Source organism: Mustela putorius, unplaced genomic scaffold, assembly GCF_011764305.1.
Source record: "Mustela putorius furo isolate JIRA1106 unplaced genomic scaffold, ASM1176430v1.1 tig00004043_pilon_pilon_pilon, whole genome shotgun sequence".
NCBI classification, from domain to species: domain Eukaryota; kingdom Metazoa; phylum Chordata; class Mammalia; order Carnivora; family Mustelidae; genus Mustela; species Mustela putorius.
In genome coordinates, this window is record NW_025422178.1 from 70,025 (window position 1) to 94,747 (window position 24,723).

The following is a 24,723-nucleotide window of genomic DNA, read 5'->3' on the forward strand; positions in this document are numbered from 1 at the left end:
CATTCACTTGGAGCCAATTTCAGGGAGCTCTGGTTTCATGGCAGCCTGCAGAGCACCTGGTAGAATAACGGAAATTCAAGTCTCAGAAAGGGCAGAATGATGCTTCCTTCGGGCCTTCCAGAAAGCCTCTCCTGTTCCAAATCCCTCCCTCTCAGCTCAGAGGGCTGGAGAGGACTCAGGTGTCTCCAATGGGAGAGGGCAGGGTCACATCCTATTTTCTGCTATAAAAAAAAAAAAAAAAGGAGGCGCCCACCCACCTACCTGGCTGATTTGATGATACATTTGGTCATGGCGTGCAGACAGAAGGGAGCATGTGGGAGCCCCTCAAGCTGGTTTAGAGCAGATTGGAGGTGAGTAATCCTGACAGTAGAGAGAGGGGACACAATGGCCTTATCTGTTGGAATTCATTCCTCCGTAACCCTCTCCAATCCCCTTTTAGCACCTACAGGTCACTTTCTTTATTCTTCATCCTTGTGACTTCAGTGAACTCAACAGGTGCTTTTCAGTTGGGAGATCCTGTCTTCCCAGGTATGCCTGTTGGGTGAGGGGAAATGCTCTTAGCATCTCTAAAACAGGTTGCAACTAGATAGCTAGGGAACCTGAATACGGCTCAGACAATCTCGACTCACCCCTTTCTTACATTGATCAAGTCAGAAGATTTTTCCATTGCTCTCCTATGGCTTGCTATACTAGCTAAACAAAAGATCTTGCAAAACACCCATACTACTGGGGCGCCTGGGTGGCTCAGTGGGTCAAGCCACTGCTTTCAACTCAGGTCATGATCTCAGGGTCCTGGGATCAAGCCCCACATCGGGCTCTCTGCTCAGTGGGGAGCTTGCTTCCCCTCCTCTCTCTGCCTGCCTCTCTGCCTACTTGTGATCTCTCTGTCAAATAACAAAACAAAACAAAAACACCCATACTACTTTCTACTCCCTCATTACCTCAAGATTTATGGTATCTATCTAAAGAACAGTGAAACACAATATTAAGCCCCCATCTTCAGGAGTAGTCATTTTCAAACCCAAACTCGTACTTAAGGAAAGCATCAGCATAACAGACAAAACTGAAGTTGTTCCACTCATAAGAGCTTTTCAAACTTTCACCTGAGTGAGAGGATATAAAGTAGCAGATTATAAGTAGAATTTAGCCTTTAAGAAGTGTCCTTTGGATTACATGGGGCATTTCATTTGAAGTTTACTTAAGTAATCTCTACACTCAATGTGGGGCTCGAACTTCCCACCCCAAGATCAAGAGTCCCACATGCTCTTCCAACCGAGCCAGCCAGGTGCTCCATATAGGGTTTTTTGTGGGGTTTTTTGGTTTTTTTAAACTGCAAGTTCAAAAGTGTTTAGACAGAACATTTCTTCTCCAGTTCTTCACAGACCTACCATCCCCACCTCCATCAGCTCTGCTGTCAAGGTTCTAGACCAGTCTCTGTATGCGTGGTTAAACCTAAGCTAGAACTTCAGAAAGTCCCAGGCATTTGATATCTTTCTTATAGTTAGTATCTTGCACAGTAAGTACATCTTTTCACCAATCTGTGAGCTCCTTGAGGGTGGGGGGGTCAAGCTTTGCCTCTCAAAAATGGTACCCTTCCTTGATACCTATTGGAGAAGAGGTCCTCCATATCCTTCTGGAGGAATCCTGTCTCCTACAGCTCAGATATACTCCAGTTGCTTCCTTTTCTCTTCAGGTACTGTCATTTGCAATGAAAACAGAATGGTATTGGAATTTCCAAGCAATCTGGGCGCCGAAAAATGGCATGCATCTGTGGTGGGTAGGTCATGTGGATATTCTTACCTTGGTCTTAGTAGGAAGGCCTGGGCTCAAGGCTAGCCCCATTTTTCAGGTGAACAGAATACACGCTCGGGAGCAACTGGCATCCAATTACCACGATGCCCTAGGGGTCTCCGATTTGCATGATACCACCAAGAGTGGAAGACCTTGTCTTTCCTCAGAAATGTGTCTTCTCTCAGAATCCCCTGGGAATTCTTTAGTTGCAAATCACAGCATCTCTCAAAGCTTGGGTCCTATCACCAGATGGGACAATAAAACGTGAAGTGGTTTGAAATCACTTAGAAATGGATTGGCAGGACTGGCTATATAGCTCTGGTTTACTTTGCCACTGAAATGTACTTTTTGGCTCTTTGCTCTGGCTTCTGTAGATCCCATTAGTTTTAAATCATGGAACTGCATTTCCATCCTGGACTCAGAAAAGCTCACCCTGAATGTCCCATATGAGACCTGTACCAAGAGAGTGGTAAGTAATAGCTTTGAAGAGTGATTTGGGAAAGAGTAACCTAGTGGTTACTACTAGTAACCCTACTAATTAAGGGTATAGGCTTGAGAGTACAGCTTTTATTCTCAACCAGGGTTGTTTAATGTCCCTAAGCATTGGGACATTGGTTGGTTGGTTTTTTTGTTTTGTTTTGGTTTTTTGTTTTGTATTGTTTTGTTTTTGCTTTCTGTTTTGTCTGCCCAGGGAATATTTGGTAGTGTTTGGAAACGTTTTGAAGACCTTATTGGCTGCCACAACTAGAGTGGGGGGGGGCTGTCTGTACAAGTTGAGGTTGCAGCTCAATAGCCCACATTTGCCCAGGGGGCCCCCTCTGACAGGGATTTCAGGCCTGAAATGCCAATAACGCTGAGGTAGAGAAATCCTGAAGTTGGAGCCTTGGTGTGAGTCCTGGCTTTGCCACTATCTAGTTGTGATCTCTAGCAAGTGAGCTAATCTTTCTTTGCTTGGCACCCTCTTCAAAGGGTATCTAAAGATGAATGATAAGATGCAGATGAAGAACCTGGCACAGCAACAAGATAGAACAAACGCTCAAAAGGAGCTATTTTGATCTGTAACCTCCATGGGAAAGGGAAGGCTATTTTGGTGCTGGCAAACAGAACTGCTATGCTATAAAAACAGGTGTAGGAAGGAAAACAGCAGCTGAGCAATAGGGTTTTCTCCATTGCCAAGCAACAGTATTGCCTAATCAGGGTTATTGGGAGCAGTAAAAGAAACCCGTCAAGCAGTTCTCCAGCTTGTATGCAAAGACTCCCTTGGGGAATTGGGAAAGTATAGACTTAGTTCCTTTAGTTCCTTTAGTTGATGACTTAGGTCTGAGATACACGGTAGAAATCTGCATATTTAACTGACCACTTCATCTAATTACACGGTGAGGATCTTCAGTAATTTTTCCCTTTCTGAAATAGCCCTTAGCAACTTGGGAGCTTAGGGTTGATTTCCTGTAGATCAAGGGTTTGCAAACTAAAACCTGGGGATGGGCACATTTAGCTCATGGTATGCACGTGTGCATGTGTGTAATGGTCCTTGAGCTAAGAATGGTTAGGTTTTTAAGGACTTAAAGTACATGCTAGAAATCATATGTGGCCTAAGATGCCTAAAATATTTACTGATATTTTATAGAAAAAGGGTGGCTCTCCCTTACTTGAAACTATGACTTTCCTAAACCAGGGGAAATACCAAAGTTGGCTCTGTCCAGCACCCGGAGCAATGACTGCTATGTAGGTGCTCAATACATGTGAGAATGACTTGGGTAGAGACTCCAAATTAGCCAGAACCATGATATTCAGACAAAGGTAAATGTCAAGAATTCAAAAATAGAACTCCAATCCCTGAAGCTCAAGGAGCTATTTGCTGCCAAGACCAGCGTCTTCCTGGGATATCTAAAAGGGCTAGTTGTAGAGTCTGTTGATAGAGCAATGAGGTACCTTCCAGAACCTGTGATATTGGTAACCTCAAGAGTTGGACTACTCAGCTGGGTCCAATGGTATCATGGATTTGGCTTTCCCACGGAGGTCCCAACACTTACTCTTCTTATTGTGCCATTTACACACAGCATGGCCAGCACCTGATTGCCATCGGTCTCCTGGACAACACTACTGCTTTACCATCTACGACTTTCATATATCACATCAGATGTCCAGTTGCACAAGCAGAAGAAACCCAGGAGCATGCCGGATCCACTATCTGCACAAAGGATTCCGTGTCTGTGAGTGAAGCAGGGTGACTGCTTCTCATGGCGACTGCAGGGAAAATGTGCTGGTCTACACAGAGCTGGGGTTAGGAACAGGGTCAGGCTTACCATTCTGTATTCAACTACTAACTTGTTGGGTGGCTTTGGATTGATTTCTTAACCACACTGAACCTTTGATTCCAGGTCCAAAAGAGGGGGCAATAATATCTCAAAGGCTGGTGATAAGAATTGAGAGGGTATATACAGTCCTCAGAACATCATACCTGGTAGTAGAAAAGATTCCATTGGTAGCTGCAGTCATGTTAATAATAATCATTCAGCAAATGGAATAGCTATCATGTCCCAGGTTCTTTGCCAGATGATAGTATATAGTTATAAAGCACAATATTCCAATCACCTATTTAGGACGTTTATAGTCTAACCTAACAAATATTGTTAATGGACAACTAAAATACATTGATGTTTTGTTAGAACAATGATAGAACTGCGTGGTTTGACCTAATTATTGATTCCTATGCATGAAGGTAAAAAAATGTGCACCTAAGAATCCACTGTCTTAACTTAGAACTGGAAGGGAGCTTAGATCTTCCAATCAGAAGCTCAGGGTAGTTTTCACAAGTGGGCCTGTGCGTTTTCTTACTATGCCCACTATCAGGCCTCTTAGTGTAAGAACTGCATAGCAGTTGCTCTGGGCATCTTGCACATGCTGTCAGGTAGTGGGATTTCAGAAACTTGCTCCTCTAAATCAAGACCTCACATCATGGTTTCTTTTTTTTTTTTTTTCTCAGTTTACCTTCAATGTTATTCCAGACATGGCTGAAAATTCGGTATGGAAGTAACTTTTTAAATTACCTAAGTAACTTTACTTATATAGTGAAAGTAACCGAACTTGAATCCTGATTTTAAAATACTAAGTATAGGATGCCTGGATGGCTCAGTCAATTAAGTGTCAGCCTTCCACTCAGATCATGATCGCAGGTCCTGGGATCGAGTCCCGCATTGGGCTCCTTGCTCAGCTGGGAGCCTGCTTCTCTCTCTGCCTGCAGTTCCTGCTGCTTATGTGCACACTTGTTCTCTCTCTCTCTCTCTGACAAGTAAAACCTTAAAAAATAAAAAATGAAATAAAACATTAAATAGACAAATAGTCTCGGGGTTAAGATGAGCACCAGCCCTCTAAATGAAACTTGTGTCTTTATGATTCCAAGACTCTGCCGAGATGGATCATGGAGATTGGTGACGGTGCAAAAGTCCAAACTCTGACTTTGCAGGAGGCTGTGACCCGAGGATATAGTATCTTCTTCGACGAGAAACAAAAGCTGAGCATCCAAATGCCATTCAATGCCATCGGAGTGACTGACTATGTGGTAGGTGTGAATCTCCTGTACCACCACCCAAGCACAGACCAGTATTTCTAAGTCCAAATGTCCTCTCAACCATGTGTTCATATGAACTGAGAATACAACTGATTTAACAGGTATCTTAATGTGCTAAGCCCTGCACTGAAAACTAAAGATGCAAAGATGAATAGAACAGATTGTTCTTCCAATAGATGAATACTGATTCTATAATGTGATAGGAGGTGGTACTAAATTCTTCTATGAATTAAGGTGTTCTGTTTTATCATTTTCCTATAATACGGTTCTACTGTAGGAATTGGTGCTTTGGGGGGCCAGTGACCAAGACATGAAGTTAATGAGTTAATGTGCCAAAGTACTTGGAACAGGTCTTGGCACCTAAGAAAGCACTTACACGTCCGCCATCTTAACAAGAACAGCCCTGTTAGTCATTGATTATAAATGTGTGGGTGGAGTCCTACAAACACTTTCTCTGAATGCTGTTACCATAAAATCAGCTTTTGCTCACATCTCCTAGCAATCGCCTATAGGTCCTATCAGTAGACAACACTAACTTGCCAGACGTTACGAAATACAAGATTTTAAAACTAGAACACCTGACGAACAGTCCCTAGGCAGAATGCTTAAATTCTACTCGGACCAAAATAGTGTTAATACTTAAGCATATGTTTGCTCTGACAATTCTTCCAGCATTGGTTAGATATTCAAGTAAACAGATGTCTTTAAAACTGTTTCTACCCCAAACCTCACACTCAGCAAGGTAACAGGCACCTCTACACTGCACCTCTGAAGTTGATACAAGAATCTACTGGGCAGAAGCTCATCTTAACAACACGAGTGCTTTGTATATCAGGTAAGGCCCTAGGAAAGGGCATCTCCGTTGTGGGAGACACTGTTCCGGGGCCTTAAAGCTGATCACGGACATCGTATCGGCCATTCCTTCTAGATCCCGTGAACTGTAATGCCACACATGTGACGGTCACCATACCGGAGTTTCCTTGGAAGTTGACCTCTGTGAGCTTTGAAAACAGGAGCTTTGCTCTAAGCCAGCTGCATGACCATGGGATCCATAAGGAAGAATCCAAGGGCTTGAGATTGCACTTCAGCAAAACCCTACTCAAAATCAAAGTATGTTCCAAGCATGAACTTTATGGAAGCCTAGCTGGAAGCACAGTTGACGGCTTGACCATAAATTCTTTTTTTTTTTTTTTAAGATTTTATTTATTTGACAAAGATCACAAGTAGGCAGAGAGGCAGGCAGAGAGAGGGTGGGGGTGGGAGGAGTAGGCTCCCTGCTGAGCAGAGAGCCTAACGTGGGGCTTGATCCCAGGACCCTGAGATCATGACCTGAGCCCAAGGCAGAGGCTTAACCCACTGAGCCACCAGGGACCCTGACCATAAATTCTTAATTATCCATATAATGGATTCAAATTCTGGAAGGCCTCATTTGATCACTTTGCCTAAGTGAATTTTTAAATAACTAAAATTCACTCTCAAACACCAAGCCTCTTTGAGCCACTGCAATGGAAGTTTTCTTGTGTGTGGTTTTTTTTTTCCCCCCTCCATTCATTGCACTGCTTTTAAGTTGCTAATGATGACCCTCTTATAACCTATTTTTAATAGGGCAGCTTGATCCAAACAAAACTGTCCTCAATTGTTCTTACTGAGGCCATTCTTAACAGATGCAGTTGCCAGGGAGAGCAGAGAGTAATCTTATGTCGGAGTAAGGGGTGGTTTGCAGTAACATCTGACAACATTTGCAGAGTCCTTTTTACTCAGACCTGGCTTAGCAGAGTACTCAGCTCTTTGGAATCTGATCTGTTAATTCAGGCTTCAGTATCTAATACAAAGAGCATGCAGAGCTGGGTATTTCAGGGCATGAGTTTAAAGCAATAAATTTCCTGCCTAGGAAAGCATCCTGATCTGGAGAAGTGATAGGCTCTCTCTTGTTCTGGTTTAAAGGGAAACCCGATTAATTCTGGAGGGTGCCCTACAGGTATTCAGTGTACTTCCTTCCTGCCTCACTGTGGGCTTTGCTGGGCCCACATGGCTGCAGCTGCTCATCGACATTCTTGTCTCCTTTCAGTCCTCTGAAAAATGCCTACCCCATCAGTTCTACTTAGCTTCACTCAAGCTGACCTTCACCTTCAAACGTGAGACTGTATCAATGGTAGTTTATCCTGAGTGTGGCTGTGAGTCACCGGTTTCTGTAGGTAAGAAATCTCTTCTCCCTCAGCTCTTGTGTATAGGGGAAAACGTACAGCGTTTCAGACTCTGTATTGCTTACATTGTGAGGAAACTCATCAGATCAGAAACCTCAGTGTAGCTGCCATGAACAGAGCCCTAAGAAGACAGTATCTCCAAAATATATATACGGGTAGATCGCACTATAATGGATCCATGTTTAAGTAGCCAGGATATATTCTGCATTAGGAGCCTGAGCCCATTATCTAAATAAGATTGATTCCAACCTGTAGTCAGAAGGACTACTAAAGTTTAAAGGACATCACCCAAATGCCTACAAATTGCGTAAGGATGTGGAATAGGTGGTTTTGTTCAGTATTGGCTCTCTCTGTGCTTACTTATTTACCATATCACATCAGGCCAATGGGAAAAACTAGTTCCTGCATCAACTAACCACCCCCCACCTATTCCTTTCCTCAAACCACTCAGGATTTGCGAGACTTGAAAGAAGATACATAATGACACAAGACATTGCACTTGAAGCCATAATCTGACCCTCAACTCCCTTTAGCCCCTCAGAGTTTTCTCACAGTTCTCTTCATCTGGACTTGAAGGTTGGTAGAGGACCATTAATATGGCAGACATGTTTCTTTAAACTCTTAACACCATCTAGTTACAGGTGACCTGTGCAACCAGGATGGGTTTATGGATGTCAAGGTCTACAGCCACCAAACAAAACCAGCTCTAAACTTGGATACCCTCAGGGTGGGGGACTCAACCTGCCAACCTACCTTCAAGGTTCCATCTCAAGGGCTGACAGTGTTTCATATCCCCCTGAGCAGATGTGGAACAAGACATAAGGTGAGTACCAGCAGACTTCGAGGTGTTAAGACTGGACTATAAGATCACTGGTCACCCACTTCTAACCTTCCTCTAATTTTAAGTTCAAGGACGACAAAGTCATCTACGAAAATGAAATACATGCTCTCTGGGTGGATCTCCCTCCACGCACAATTTCCAGAGATAGTGAATTCAGGTGTGATGAAATTGCTACTTCTTAAGCTCCACGTTAGGTTAAAGCAGTCTTCTAACCTAAAATTCTTCTTACCACTTGGCCCCTCCCCACATTCATTACAGAATGACTGTGAGGTGCCATTACAGCAGAGATGACCTGCTAATAAACACTGATGTCCAAAGCCTTCCTCCTCCAGTGGCCTCTGTGAGGCCAGGTCCAGTTGCCTTGAGCATACAAACCTACTCAGGTGAGCCATCATAACCTAAGACACCCTGCTTAAATACTTTCAGAGAACTCTGCCCCAACCTGAGCTTTCTGATGCTGCCAGACTAATGGAATAGTAATGAGCTTTAGCTCATACTGCAACCATCAACAACTTGCGTAGTGAAGATGTTCCTATTCCATTTCAGACCAATCTTACCTTCGACCTTATGGGGACAAGGAGTACCCTGTGGTGAGATACCTCCGTCAACCAATTTACCTGGAACTAAGAGTCCTTAATAGGGCTGACCCCAATATCAAGCTGGTCTTAGATGACTGCTGGGCAACACCCACTGTGGACCCAGCCTCACTTCCCCAGTGGAATATTATCATGGATGGGTAGGTATTCTCCACCCATAAGGTAGCTCCGTTAATGAAAAATTACCAGCGAAAGGGTGCCTACCTGGCTCAGTCAATAAAGCATGAGACTCTTGATCTCTGGGTTATGAGTTTGGGCCCCATGTTGGGGGTAGAGATTACTTTAAAAAAAAAAAATCTTAAAAAAAAAAAAAAAGTGACAGTGAAGAGGAAATAAAACCCTCCTGGGTTCAGAAGAGCACGGTCACAAAGGCCCTGATCTTTGTCTGTGTTCATTAGTAACCAGTCTAACTGCCTGGGACATACTAGGCACTCAGATTAGTAGGAAGAATTAAGCCAATATAAAAACTACATATAAAACTTGAGACTCCTGATAGGCTTACCTAGCAAACTAATCAGTACTTAAATAGTATTACTATGTTAGAAAAATAGAACTAATATGTACAACTCATGACTGGATATTGTTGGGTAGACCACATCAGAAAGTATATTAAATAAAAGGCACAGGTAGAAGGTAGAACAGTTCACAAGGTGTTAGAATACAAGTGGCTGAATTTGGGCAATTGTTGAGTCAAACTTGGGGTGGGGGGGTAGGGAATAACATTGCTGATGTTCTGCCCTGGTATGTGCCTCCCAGCTGTGAATACAGTCTAGACAACCACAGAACTACCTTCCATCCAGTTGGTTCATCTGTGACCTATCCTAATCACTATCAGAGGTTCGATGTGAAGACCTTTGCCTTTGTATCCGAGGCCCAAGTGCTCTCTAGCCTGGTAAGCAGTTAAGTCCCCTGGGACAGACTGAATGTGAGTGCATCAGTTCCACTCGACTCTTCTATCTCCAGGTCTACTTCCACTGCAGCGCGTTAATCTGCAATCAACTCTCTCCAGACTCCCCTCTGTGTTCTGTGACTTGCCCTGTGTCATTCAGACACAGGCGAGGTAAAAACTTCAAGTCTTCGTTACCATGAGCCCTCAAAGCAAGCCTTATCTTCTCAGAACTGGAAACCTTAAGAATGAGGGCTGTGGAGAGTCTGACTGCCTCAGTCAGTAGAGCCTACAACTCTTGATCTTGGGCTGCTAGTGGGTACCAATAAGTGTACAAGTCATATAAAATGAAAAAAAAAAAAAGTGGGGGGGCTTTATTGGGACTCTTTATCTTCTAAGAAGTGTTCTCAGGTTTCTTGTTCCAAGAAACCTCAGGGAGGACTGCCTCCCTGCCCATAGGATAAGGCTGAGATGGCAAGTTCTGGATCAGACTATAAGCAAGTCTGGTTTTGCACATGGACTGGAGCCTGATCTTCTGCACAGGTGACTCTGCAAAGTTATTCTTGCAAAGTCTGGGTAGACTGGGAACTTAATCTTCCTGGGGATATTTCTGGAGAGTTTATTCTGTTTTTACAGTAAAGTATATGCCCTCCTACAAAGGTAGGAGAGGCAAAACCCTACATAGAGCAGGGAACTCAGCAGAGATGTTGTCTAAGTTCATCGACACACCTCTCTCTGGGTCACTACTCCCAAGGTCAGATACTAACTCCAATCTCTGTCCCCAGCCACAGGTACCACTGAAGAAGAGAAAATGATAGTAAGTCTCCCAGGACCCATCCTCCTATTGTCAAATGGCTCTTCACTCAGAGGTATGGATTTAAAGCCTAGGGCACTTCCTGGACTCAAGTTCTTGGCTTTGTTAAATTTAACCATGCACAAATAATACATGCCTATGGCAATCCTAAATAATAAAAGAATGAGTCTCTCTTCCTAGCCATAACTCTAAGTTTCTTGTGTACTCTTCCAAAAACCCCCCTTAAAAAAAATCTTCTAATGCAAGTGAAAACAACATTATCACATATTCTACCTACTTGCTGTAAATTTTTTTTATTTGTTTTGAAGCATTTAATCTGCACAGAGAACTACCTCACTGCTAACAGCTATATAGGATTCCATCCACACGGCTCTGTCTTAACCACAGTCTTTATTCATGGGTGTCCAGGTTATTTCCAATTTTGTCACTAATGCTCCAGTAGAATCCTCCTCTTAAATCTTTGCCGACTACACAAATCCAGGATAGCTTTTTTTTTTTTTTTTTTTTTTTTTTAAGATTTATTTTAGAACACAAACTGAAGGGGCAGGGAGAGGGGGAGAGAATGTCAAGCAGATTTCGGTTGAGCCCAGATCCCATCCTGGGAGCTCTAACTCAAGACCCTGAGATCACAACCTGAGCCAAAAGCAAGAGTCAGACACTTAACTGACTGAAACACTCAGGCACCCCTGGGATATCTTTCTAGAAGTGAACTATTCAATCGGAAGGCATGTGACTTACTCCTGCCAAACTTCATTCTGTACTAGGTTGTGTTCTTGTTAATATCTCCTATCTTGATCCCAGCTGGTCTTAATTAGAGACCCATAATTTGAAAGTAAGTGGCCTTAAATCCCTAACAACCTGCAAGAAACCATGCACTCGGGATCATTTCTATTAGTGCCATAATGTTAAGAAGGCTGAAACAGTAAGGTTCTTTTCGGGTGTCAGTTCATCTGATTGTAGAAGGAAAAGAAGCGAGGAGGAGGTGGGAACAGCTGTGGGAGCAGAGCAGCGAGAGGTGGAGGTTGGCTCCAGGAGTAAGACTGTATACCTTGTTATGAGCTTCCCAAATGAGCCCTGTGAGGCTTCATATCACTTTGCTGGGCAGCCTCAGACTTTAACTTAGGCCTTTTGATTTTTAATGATCTTAAGACTTGAATGTCTCCTTCCTTTCCAGATGCTGTGGACTCGAAACAGCCCAAGGCTGCCGGATATGTTGCTTTTAAGACTATGGTGGTTGTGGCTGCCTTAGCAGGTCTGCTGGCAACTCTAGGTCTCATTAGCTACCTCCGCAAGAAAAGAATCATGATGTTAAATCACTAAGGATTTTCAAATAAAGTGGTCGAAGCAAGCTGCTTGCTCTTACCTCATTAACCTTACATGGAGTTCAAGGATGGCTTCTCGGGGTCACACTCGGTAGAGGTCATGTAGAACCTCTCCACCATCCTAATGGGCTTTGGCTGTGTAGATAAGAATAAGGAAATTCAGGACTTAATTGTTTCCTGTCATTCAGCTTTCTCTGACCTCCACTCCCCAAACTGGCTGAGCTGGAAAACTGAACCAGCAGCAGGTCTTCGCTCCAGCCCCCCTCTGGGGCTGCCTTCAGGCGACTCATCTTTCACTTCTCCATTCACATATGCAAGATGTGGAGATGAAAGCTCAGCCTTAGTCAGGGGGCACGATTTCCCTTCCCTAGAAGGGCAGGGTAAGGAGGTGTTCCCAAGGAATTAATCTAGCGTTCTGCTTCCATATTTCCTAACTCAAATTACTCTTTGAAAGAAACTTTGCCTGAGAACTTCAAGGTTTTCAGTTACATTGTTCCCTCAATTCATCATGCAATTCGAGACCAGCAATCTCCCTAGGGGAATGGAAATGAATAAAGGTTCTGGTTTTCTTAGGTGCAGTTACAACATTCCTACTCTCGTTAAGACTCCACAGCTGGGCAACAGCCCCTTAGCTGAGCCTGGAGAGTGGCTTTCCCACTGCCGACATGCGATTATTCTTCCTTCTGTGTCTTTTCCCGCTCAGGGTCCCCCAGCTTCTACATCGCAATTACATCAAAAGGACTAGTGTTTGCTTGCCATTGTAGCTCTTAACAGACTATGTTCAAAGTAATACAGAAATGAACTCGCTTGTATCCTTCAACTAGAAAAAACATAGATTGTATAAGAGCTTTGGCTAGGAAAAAAATCTCAAAAAGCTTTAAAATATCTGTATGGGGCTAGGAGGTAAAAACAAAGTCTTCAGTGTGTTGGGAACTTTTTTCGGAGTAGTCATAGTATCGCTTTTTAAAATTTGAAGAATGTTAAATATACTGTAGCTCTTTTTTTTTAAAGATTTTATTTATTTGACAGAGATCACAAGTAGAGGGGGGGGGGGTTGCAGGCTCCCCGCTGAGCCTGAGCTCATGACTGGAGCCAAAGGCAGAGGCCCAACCCACTGAGCCTCCCAGGCGACCTATACTGCAGCTCTTTGATATGCATTCTGCCTCCTCTCCCAATACACCTTTTCATTCTAAATTATTTGACTACATTTATACAGTAGAATTCAGCTTATGGTGTGGGGAAGGAAACTATTCACATTGTGTGAAAGCTCTGGTCTTTCTAGAGTTCTAGGAGTCAAAAGTTCAAGTTAGTCATCAAAGCCATTCTTGGGATATTGCTTTAGAAGGGAATAAAGCCTTAATTTGATAATGATAAATGGTCTTGGAGTCAAGCTTTTCTGTGACTGACCAGGCACAGTGTTCCACATTAGAGCCAGAAAACCCGTGTATGTTGTACTTTTTAAAATGGCATTTAAATTTGGCCACTTAAGGGGCTTCCTGATCCCCAATGATAGGCTAAATAATGACCACCCCAACAGGTCCACTTCTTATTCCCCAGAATCTGAATATTCTCTTTACTTGGTTCCAAATGGACCTTGCAGATGTGCCCGAGAGTCCTGACACGGGGATATTATCCAATAAGACCCAATCACAAGGGTCCTTATAAAAAGGGCAGAAGGATCAGAGTCAGAAGATGTCCCGATGGAAGCAGAAATCAGAGTGATGGGGGTCACAAGCCATGGAATGTGGGGAGCCAATATTAGCTAGGGATGGCAAGGAAATGGGTCTCCACTAGAGCCTCAAGGAACACAGTTCCACTGCCCCGTTTTGGACTTCTGAATTCCAGAGTTGTGAAATAACCTGTATTTCAAGATGCTAAGTTTATATGAATTTGTTACAACAGCAATAGGTAATAAATACAAACTCTAATGAGTCCCTAAAGCCATCACTTTGCTGGAAATGCACACAGTTTACAGAAGAGCAACATAGTCCCTAGAGTAGCTTATCCAAGATATATGATCTTGATGAAGGAGCTGGAGCCTCTCTTCTCCAGGTTGGTCTGTTTGTGTATGGTCACAAGTCAGGATCACGGTGACCTGGCCTCCAGCCTGTCCCCACAGCAGGGCTTGGTTCTGATGTTTGCCACAAATGCTGGGACAGAACTTGGGAGAAAAGCTAAGCCAACTGTGGAGCAACTGCTGGGATGAACACTTGTTGCCATGGAAGCCAGGAACAAGTACAATAAGTGACTGACTCAAGTTATGCTCTCAACTTCCAAAGGTTCACATCCTCCAACTGTACGTGGGAGAGGCAGCCTTGTGCTGTGGGGAGAGAGGGAGCTCAAATCCCGAGAGACTGCTCCCTCACCAAACTCATGTTTGCAATCTTGCTTATGCAGTAGGGATGAGCCATAGTTGTAACAGGTCCCAGGAGGTAGATGAGGGGTGTGTGGATTCTAACACTCGACCCAACAGTTTGAACAGCAAAGGTTACAGGAGCTGGGAATGGATCTACATGCCTTGGGAAGGCCCCTGTCATGTTGAACTTTCCTTCCCTGCCCTGATCTGCTGACTCAGGCAGTTTCATGAAATTTGTCAAGTTCTAGAATAAGAGTTGTGTTTGGGTTCTGGATATATGTCTCTCTTGCTATGTGACCTTAGGCAGGTGGAACAATCTCTGAGCCTATTTCCACATCTTTAAAATGAGAATAAAACCTATTTTGATAAAAACAAAACAAAAAACTTATTTTGGGGGCACACAGATGGCTCAGTCAGTAGGACATGTGACTCTTGATCTTGGGGTTGTTGGTCTGAGCCCCGTGTTGAGTGTAGAGATTACACAAAGTCTTAAAAACAAAACCTACTCTGAAAGCACGTGAGGGTTCAATGAGATAGTCAGTTGTCAAAGTCTTAGTGTCTGAGCTGCCCAGTCAGCACTGCAGCCATCTAAATAAAACCTCAGGGGAAAAGTATAAGCAACTGAGGGTTGGATAAAGCTATGTGCTAGGTGAGAGATTCTTAATCAGGCACATATTTCGAAAAATATACATGTCCTGACCCTACCTACTAAACTAGAACCTTTAAAGAGAGGAGTCTAAGCATGTTTGGGCTCTGAAGCCATATAATAGCCCCCAAATATCTATGTCCTAATCTCAGAAACCTGTGAATGTTCCCTTCCATGGGAAAAAGGGACTTTATGTACATGATTAATTTAAGGATCCTGCATGGGGAAATTCTCTGGATCACCCAGGTGGGACCTAACTGCAATCACAGGGATCCCTATAAGAGGGAGACAGGGTGAGATCTGGCGACAGGAAGGGAAAGGTAATGTGATGATGGAGGCAGGGACTGGAGTGATGCACCATGATGACAAGGGAGGGGCTACCAGCAGAGGACCACAGATGGACACCGAACTAAAGGAGTTCAGGAAAAGGACTCTCCTCTAGAGCCTCTAGAAGGGACCAGCCTCACTGGCACCTGGAATTTAGCCCAGTGAAACTGATTTCAAACCTCTGACCTCCAGAATAAATTGGTTATTTTTAAGCCACTGACCTTGTGATAATTTGTTACAGCAGAAAGAAGAAACTAATACAAGCTCCTCCAGTGATTCTGACATACACCTCTGGGTAAGAATTGCTGTGTTAGACTAAGGCAGAAGCCAGCAAACTTTGTCATAGACAACGTATTACAAACTCACACTGTTGCTCCTACACGGGGACTAACATGGGAGCAGTTTATTGTTTCAAGGGCTTGGCAGATTCAAGTTGCAATCAGCTTCATTTCTAAACCATAGTATATCCTGGTGGAATTGAAGAGTTGCTGAGAACACGAGTCCATCCTGAGATGGGAATTGAAGTTGTAACCCACTGAGTTACCAGAATTAGAATTACCTTCTACAGGTAATTGTCACTACTGTGCCAATAAGTAGAAAATCCATGGGGTAACATTGCTTCTGGCTTGAAGGTGGTGGTGCATGGAGTAGGAAGCTACCTCACTGCTGGAGGACAGGGGATCAGCAGAAGGTAGAACGTACAGTGCCTGGCATATCCATAGTCTTGGTCATAGCAGCTTCCCCCTGATGAGTCAACGGACTCCAGTGTGTGTAGGCTGGGCTCTTGGGTAGCCTAAGTACCACTTCCTCTCTTGAGAGTAGATTTCCCTGACAGAGGTTAGAATTCTGCCTAACCTCTCCTTGACCCTGACCTTTGATCACACAACACCCAAGGAACTTTGCTTTGTGAATAAACTCATGAGTGAACTGCGGCTAATAGTTGGCGTAGGCTGCTTAATCTGAAAAGGTTTCCTTCCCACTTTCTCTTCCTGTGATATTGTGATTTATAGTAAGAAATATTTATTTGGTCTTTGTCCCCCTGTAGCATAGAGCTCCTAAAACACTTGGAACTTCTTAAGTGTTGAGAGTAATTAAGGAGCCTTTTCTTACATTAATAGATGACTTTGGGAAAGCCCCTTAATAACTTAGACAAGGGGGCTGGTTGCCAGGGAAACCAATCTTGAACAAAGGGTAGAAACTTTCAGTCTCACCCCCTTGATTTCTGGGACTCGGCCAGTTGATCATGCCTATATAATGAAGCTTCCATTAAAACCCCAAAGCAGAGGGTTCAGAGAGCTTCCAAGTTGGAGAACATGTGGAGATTTGGGGAGAATGGTGTTTTCAGAGAGGACATGGAAGTTCCTTGTCCTTTCTCCATCCCTATGCTTCTCTTCCATCTGGCTGTTCCTGAGTTACATCCTTTAATAATAAACCAGTAATCTAGTAAATGCACTGTTTTTCTGAGTTCTGTGGGACACTCTAGCAAATCAATCAAACCCAACAGGGTGTCATCAGAACCTCCCACCTGTAGCCAGATCATGAGGACCACAGGTACCTGGACTTGTGACTGGCATCGGAAGTGGAGTACGGTAGGCAGGGACAGTCTTGTAGGACTGAGCCCTTAACCTGTGGTATCTGATGCTATCTCTAGGTAGGTAGTGAGAAGTGAGTTGAATTGTAGGACACCCAAATGGCACCAGAGAATTGCTTGGTGGGGTAACCCCCATACACATAGAATTGGGTCCCAGAATCCTCATTTTTTTCCCTGTCCCCTTCTTCCCTAATAAGAGAACTTTGACTGTTCTGGAATGGCATAATGTATCCCTAGGTGACACACTCTGATGGTGCTTAATAATCAAGATGAACTTTCACTTCCCTTGCAGATCAGCTACCAGGAGGCATATGTTTCTGTTCAATGAGATTTAAAGGGATATTGCAAGGGAGGCATCTGTCTTTTTCTTCCTTGTTTTAAAAAGAAAAAAAAGTATGTAAAGCTAGCCCCTTTTCTTCCTGTCTATGGATGTGGTGGTGTGACATTGTAAGTCTTTGAGTTATGGCAGCCATCTTGTGACCGTGAGGAAACAGCCTAATGACACTGAGAATGGTAGACTAAAAACATGGAAAATCTAGATTCCTGATCACTTTGTTGTGTTTCCTCAATCAACCCTGCAATCACTTGCATCTTGTTAAGAAGAAAACCACAGGACCTCAAAGGGAGCTTAATACCTAATCTAATTACAGTTTTAACCTTCCCCAGAAATGAAGTCTTAACTGGTCAGTCAGGACTTTTCTAGTCAGCACTAATGAGGTAATTGTCACATGGGCCCTCCATTCCCCAAAGGAAGATGAGGTCATCTGTGTAAGACTAGCAGCCCTTCCACCTAAGGGTAAGTGACCTTGCCTAAAGCAATCTTTTCTTTAGCTAATAACGTCTTTGCTCCACCCTCCTTCCTATAGAAACCTTCCATTTTCTACAACTTCTCAGAGCTCCCCTCTACAAGCTAGGTGGGATTCATGACTCCATTCATAAAACCAATTAGATCTTCAAGTTTACTCAATTGAAATTTTGTTCTTTAACAATCTTTCATGTTTAGTGAGATGCTAAGGATTCCCTTTTTTTAAGGGATGTAGTTTGTTTCTTGCAGATAAAAGCATTCAAAATGATTCAGGATTAAAACAGCATTACTTTTAGGAAATTAGCTATGGCTATAGTTTGCATCTATAAGAACACACCAAGTTACATGTAAGGTTTCCTTCAGATTAATAACCAAATTTATATAAACCACAAATAAGAACACCTTCTGTTAACAAATTTACTTTGCTTTGGCTCCCCCAAGGCGCAAGAGAACCAGAGTCTTATTCTGTTCATCTTTGGATTCCCAGAGGTCCTTATGGGAGGGAAGTGATTTCACCAAAAATATAGTACAAAGAAGCTTGATTCTGTGAAAATTAGTAAAGGGAAACCCCACTAAATGGAACCTGGATGTTTTGGCAGGGGGAGTTCCCACACCCTAATACTCTGAATCAACTGCAGACCCAACAGGAAGAGACTGATTTGACTGTGAACATAGATAACACTCTTCTACTCCAGCCGGAGGAAGAGCTGATTTCCTCATTCCCCACCGACAGCCTCTAGGCAACAGCCAATGAGAAGCCACTATACTTTTGACTCCCAGTTTTCTCTAATGGACTTTCAGTTCATAACAGCATTCCCAATTCACCCCTTCTCTCCTTATAGAAGTGAGCCTTGGGGCACCTGGGTGGTGCAGTCGGTTAGTTGTCTGATTCTTGGGTTTGACTCAGGTCATGATCTCAGGGTGATGAGATCAAGCCCTACATCAGGCTCCGCTGATCAGGGTGGAGTTCGCTTGAGATTCTCTCTCTCCCTCTGCTCCTCCCACTCGTGTGCTCTCATGCTCTCTCTCAAATGAAAGAATGAATGAATGAAGGAATAGGTGTGACTCTCCTTTATTCCCTGGACTTGCCTACAGTTTTGCCGCAGCTTGTTTGCCTCAGATTGCGATTCTCGTTGATTCCCAAATAAACACCTCTTCTGCTGGGAAAGTAACTGGCAGTATATTTTTGAGGTTAAGAATTCAAAGCAGAGGGACACCTGGGTGGCTCAGTGGGTTAAAGCCTCTGCCTTCGGCTCAGGTCATGATCTCAGGGTCCTGGGATCGAGTGCCACATCGGACTCTCTGCTCAGTGGGAGCCTGCTTCCCTTCCTGCCTCTCTGCCTACTTGTGATCTCTGTCAAATAAATAAATAAAATCTTAAAAAAAAAAAAAGAATTCAAAGCATATAATATGGTTTCTTTGCTTCCATACCTGGAGATGGATCCTCCCCACTTCATTCTGTTAGGGTCAGAGGAGCAGGGAAGATGCTGTGAAGCAAGCCCCAGATGCAAGGCATGGGTCCCAGCCCAGGTGCTGCAGACTTACAGTGGCTGCAGGTAGAGTCATGGCTCCTCTCTGGCTTCAGGTGTGCCATCTTTAAAGAATTTTTTTTTAGACTTTATTTATTTGACAGATGGAGATTACAAGCAGGCAGAGAGGCAGGCAGAGAGAGAGGAGGAAGCAGGCTCCCCACTGAGCAGAGAGCCAGATGATGCGAGGCTCCATCCCAGAACTCTGGAATCATGACCTGAGCCGAAGGCAGAGGCTTTAACCTATTGAGCCACCGAGGCTCCCCCCAGGTGTGCCATCTTTAGAAGGAGGACTGAAGAGGGTTTCTATGGCCTTGCTACCCAAGGTGTGGTCTGTGGAAGGCTTTCCCTGGGAGCTGGAAGAAACTCAGACCTACAGACTTAGGACCTGCCTTTTAGCAGGACCCCTTGTACAGATGCATATTAACATCTAAGATGCACAAGTGCAAAGTCCCTTTCAGCAATCAGGGCTGTTCGGGGCAGAGCCAGCTTCAGATTGCTAGATGTGAGCTCCCTCTTCTGGCTCAACAAGTAAGCACCGACTTTAGGAAACCTCTCTGTTCCCTTTCCACCTGCTGGTTTTCTGTTTGTTTGTTTGTTTTTAAGGGTTTCAGATGGGAATTGAAGCTCCAGCACCTAAGTAGGGGCATAAGGTCTCCTAGCGCAGTGTATGGGGCCTTGAGTCTCCTCTCAAGTCATGGGAAGCCAAACGACACCTAGTGTCCTCTCCAACCTAGACGGCTCTCCAATTCCCAGCTGCCAAGTAGCCCACCTTCCCTATGTCTCATCCTTGCCATTCTGCTTTAACAGAAAAGCAGGGAGAGGGGAGAAAACCAAGCCTGAGCTGGCAGCCAATGATGCTGTTCTTGTGGCACAATCACTAGCCAGCTCTGAGACATTTGGCAAATTATTACCTGTTGGCCCAATTTCGTCTTCTGCTGGGTGAGGAGTATGGCAGGAAGATGGAACAGACGGAACTTGCAAAACTGTTGTGAAAGGTCAAAAATGTTACCATTTTTGACAAATGTCAAGGTGTTTTCCTGATGCCATTACTATAACTGGCAGATCTAGTACAGGCCTGGCCGATTCCAGCCTCATCCCAGATGAGCTCTGCTATCGTGAAGCCTGATGTTCTTAATTCTTGTCTCCATCAGGATTTCTCAACCTCAGCACTGACATCTGTGCCCAAATAATTCTTTCTGTAAGGGGCTGTCATGTGCATTGTAGGACGGTTAACAGCATCCCTGGCCTCATCCGCCACCAGGAGCATGTCAGGAGGATGCCAGGAGCAGCCCCTCTCCCAAACACACACAGTCATGAGAATCAAAAATGCCTCCACACGCTGCCAAATGTCCTGGGATACACAGGCTCTAGATTCGCACCTCTCCGAATTTTCTAGTCAATGGAAAATGTTGTCCAGGGGTTTCTATGTGTAAGGTTCTAGGCTATCCAAAGTGAATATGCAGGCCTTGTTTCCATGCCCAGGGCACTGGTGGAGATGGGGCAGGTAGGGAGGGCGGGAGGAAAAGTAAATGCAAGAGAATAGCAGCAAATGAGAGACACGTCAGTTGAGCAGGGGTATAATTTTTTGATGGTGTTGTAGCACTTTCATGATCTAGAGACCCCTTGCCTCAGTTTCCCAGACTCCAGTCGGATGCGTTCTCTTTACAGACGGAGGAAGTCAATGCACAGAGAGGCTGTCACTTGCTCAACAGGCCTGTTCCACGAGGGCTGGACGTATAAAGAGGGTGCACAGAGCAAGACATGACTTCACAGAGGTATGAACCTGGAGCTGGACTGTGGAAGGTGGAAATCTTTTGAGGTGGGAGGTTTGGACAAGGGATGCTCCGGCATCACTGGTTTTCAACTTTTCGGCCACACATGATGGATACTATCCACCATAACGACACACCCAAGAGGCCCACCAGATTTGTATGTAATCCCCACACCTTTCCCCCAGGAAGGCAAAGAGAGCACTTCATTAATTCATAATTGTCACAACTCTCACCAATCACTCCAGATGTGTGTGTGTGTGTGTGTGTGTGTGTGCACACCTATTGGATCACTCACCATAAGTATATGCATGCATGCACATGTTTTGGGTGGTACCATGGCATAGGTAGGAAAGCAGATTATTTTCAAATTCTACCCCCTCTCTCTAGCTCCACTTTTTCTCTCCCACTCAAGGAAGCACAGCAAAACCTACATGAAAGTACTCAACCTTGTGACAACTCACACCCGATCATGCCTTTGCCAGAGTGTTGCAACTTCTGGGCTGAATCTCCTGTTTGTTTTGGGTTGGTTTTTTTTTTTTAATTTTATTTATTTATTTATTTTGGGTAATCTCTACACCAATGTGGGGCTCAAACTCACAAGCCCAAAACCCAGAGTCACATGCTCCACCGAATGAGCCAGTCAGACAACCCTGAATCCTCTGGTCTATGCAGAACAGACAACAGAAGCCACACACAGTGCTAGTTGAAATGGTACCTCTTTGGGGACAACTCTAGGGAAGCCAACCATTCCCATTGTATTTAATGAAACCAGCGAAACCTGGAGTCATCTGACACAGCGGCAAAGGTTATGGATACTGTCAGAGACAGCATATATTAGGGCACGGGTCCAAATCTCATAAGGCCTCAAAGGCAGGTGGAGGAGTTGACATTGAACCACATGCTGAGTACAAGGGTGGGTTTTGCAGTCAGGCAAACTGGGCTTGCATCCCACTTGTTTCCATGGGCCCTTGACAACTTAACCGCTCAATCTGTCAGCATTTTTATCTCTAAGATGGGTAGTAGTGAGGACTGACCGAAAATGTGTATTGATTTGTACAGGGTTTAAGATAGCACCCAACACATGGCAAAAACAGACACCTGGGGGTGCCTGGGTGGCTCAGTCGTTGGGCATCGCCTTCAGCTCAGGTCCTGATCTCAGGGTCCTGGGATCAAGCCCCGCATCACATCGCGCTCTCTGCTCAGCGGGAGTCTGCCTCTCCCTCTCTCTGCTGCTCCCCCTGCTTGTACTCTCTGTCAAATAAATAAAATCTTAAACAAACAAACAAAAAAACAAAATAAAACAAAACAAAGCAAACAAAAAAACAGACACCTGGACAAACTAACTGATAAATTAACATTCTGGCTGTATAAAATCATAGTTTTCATGCTGTAAGGATAAATTACCTTTCCAAATGAGCCACACATTGAACTATGTCTAAAAGGCAGGCACCTTTTGAATAATCGGGGAGTCCTAAAATTCCTTCAAGCCTGGCTGACAATAAGCCTTTCACACATTTCTGTTCCAGTCAGTTTTAAATGATGGTGCACTGTGCGTTTTGACAACTGTGCTTTATGGCCCTATTCTGGGGCAGGCGTTCTGCTGGGTTTTGTACATTATTTTACTTTGTTTGATCAGAAAAGGCCTTCGAGTTCTAGCCAATGTGATGGAGAGCCTGAATTGCAAAGCCATGATTTAGATGCCACGTTTTCTGGCAGAATTAGTCAGTTCTGCTCTAAACCTTAGTTTCACCTCTAAAATCCAGAAGCTGATGAGATATAAAAAATGAGAAGCCAGTAGAGGCAGTTTGTGATGGGTCTTACCTAAGTACAGTGGGAAAGGGAAAGCACCTTGCAGTTTGCAGAGTTTGAAGCAAGGATGTTTATGGGATCAGAAATATGTTTTAAAAAGATCTTTTGGCCACTTCTGGGACAGCATTCCATAAGATGGCTGTGTAAATCTCTCGGCACTGAAAACACTTCCAAATCTTAGATCCCCTGCCCAGACTTACACTCTAAACCAACTGTCTACTTCACACACCCTAGTAGTGTTAAAAAAAGGCCTACCTGACTTCATATGAACAAAGGAGATCTTGAATATTCACCCAGCCCCATCTCAGAAAATAGCATCCCCATCTACCTTTTGGCTCACGTTTAAAAATTTAGGTGCCATCCCATGTTCCACTTTCCTTCATCACCCACAGGCAACCAATCACCAACTGCTGCTGGCTCTCCAAATGAGGAAGGTCTTCATACCTCCATCCTCGCGTGGCGCCATAACCATCTTCTGCAGACCTAACTGGCCTTCATCTCCTGATCCATTGGCCATGGAGTTATCTTTAAAAATCCAAGTCTGATTATGTCCCTTTAAAGTGCATCATCTTCCCGGGGCGCCTGGGTGGCTCAGTGGGTTAAAGCCTCTGCCTTCGGCTCGGGTCATGATCCCAGTGTCCTGGGATCAAGTCCTGCATCGGGCTCTCTGCTCGGCGGGGAGCCTGCTTCCTCCTCTCTCTTTGCCTGCCTCTCTCTGCCTACTTGTGATCTGTCTGTCAAATAAATAAATAAAATCTTAAAAAAAAACAAAAAAGTGCATCATCTTCCCTTTGCTCTTTGGAGTAAATTTCTTACTCTAAGGGGCCCTGAATGATGGGCTTCTGTCTCTCTTTCATCTACCCTTTGCTCACCAGGTCCAGCCACACTGATATCATTTCTTTCCCAGTCTTTGGGCCTTTGCATCCCTGTGCCCTGTGCTGGGAACACCTACCCCCAACTCTTGGCATGGCTGTAACTTCTCATCCTTTGGTTCAGAGAAGAAATCCTTGCTTGCTCTGATGAAAGCGGCCTCCCCTGGTTCTATGTCACCCTTTTACTTTCTCCTGATATGCTTATCACAATCTACTATTTTGTTTACTGGTTGTAGCAGGTAGCCCCTAGAGTCGGGTCCATGATCCTGACCTCTGGTACACGTGCCTTTGTGTGATTCCCCTCTCGAATGTGGTTGGGACCCGCAATTGCTTCTAACCCATGGAATATGGTGAAAGTGACAAGATACATGTGATAACACATATGTGCTTATGCTACATAAGAATGTAATGCCTGCCTTGCTAAGAGAATCTCTCTCTTGGTGGCTGCAAAGATGCAAGCTGCCATGTGTGATGTCCCATATAGCCTGCAAAGAACGGGATGCCGCCAATGACCATGTGGGCTTGGATGTGGATCCTTCCCCAGTTGAGCCTCAGATGAGAACCCAGCCCTGGCAACACTGTGCTGGGAAGTTTTGCAAAGGACCTGGCTGAGCCAGGACTACTGACACACTGAAAATGTGAGATAGCATATATTCTTTAAAGTCTATAGTTTGTGGGAAACTGTTATACAGCTATAGTTAATACACTTGTTAAGCAACTCTTGTGTTAGAAAGCAAACTTCTGGAGGCCAGGGACCTTTTCATTTCTCATTACTACCCAGATGGGTAGATGGCAGTAGACAGATGTGAGCAGACAATTGCATGAAGAAAAGAAAAATGTAATAAACACCAATTACTACTACTTCACGTGCTGGCACAAGAGGCAGTTCTTTTCCCTCTAAGAAGGAAAGCCACCTTTAAGGGACAGGCGTGTCTGTCATGGGATTCAGAAGTTTCCAGATTAAGGCTTTTATGTCCTGGTATCACAA

The 24,723-nt window shown here is 44.2% G+C and overlaps 1 protein-coding gene across 1 annotated transcript; it reads left to right on the plus strand.

The window, feature by feature from the left end:
• Positions 1–288: 288 nt before the first annotated feature.
• Positions 289–12,023, plus strand: ZP2 (zona pellucida glycoprotein 2). Its single transcript, XM_004780136.2, has 18 exons — positions 289–350; positions 440–528; positions 1,694–1,777; positions 2,166–2,260; positions 3,852–4,004; positions 4,778–4,816; positions 5,195–5,353; positions 6,101–6,197; positions 6,291–6,472; positions 7,431–7,557; positions 8,202–8,389; positions 8,473–8,564; positions 8,666–8,790; positions 8,954–9,143; positions 9,760–9,895; positions 9,967–10,063; positions 10,675–10,758; positions 11,878–12,023. The coding sequence occupies exons 1-18, from the start codon at positions 289–291 to the stop codon at positions 12,021–12,023; spliced, it is 2,145 nt and encodes a 714-aa protein (XP_004780193.2).
• The last annotated feature ends 12,700 nt before the right edge of the window (positions 12,024–24,723 follow it).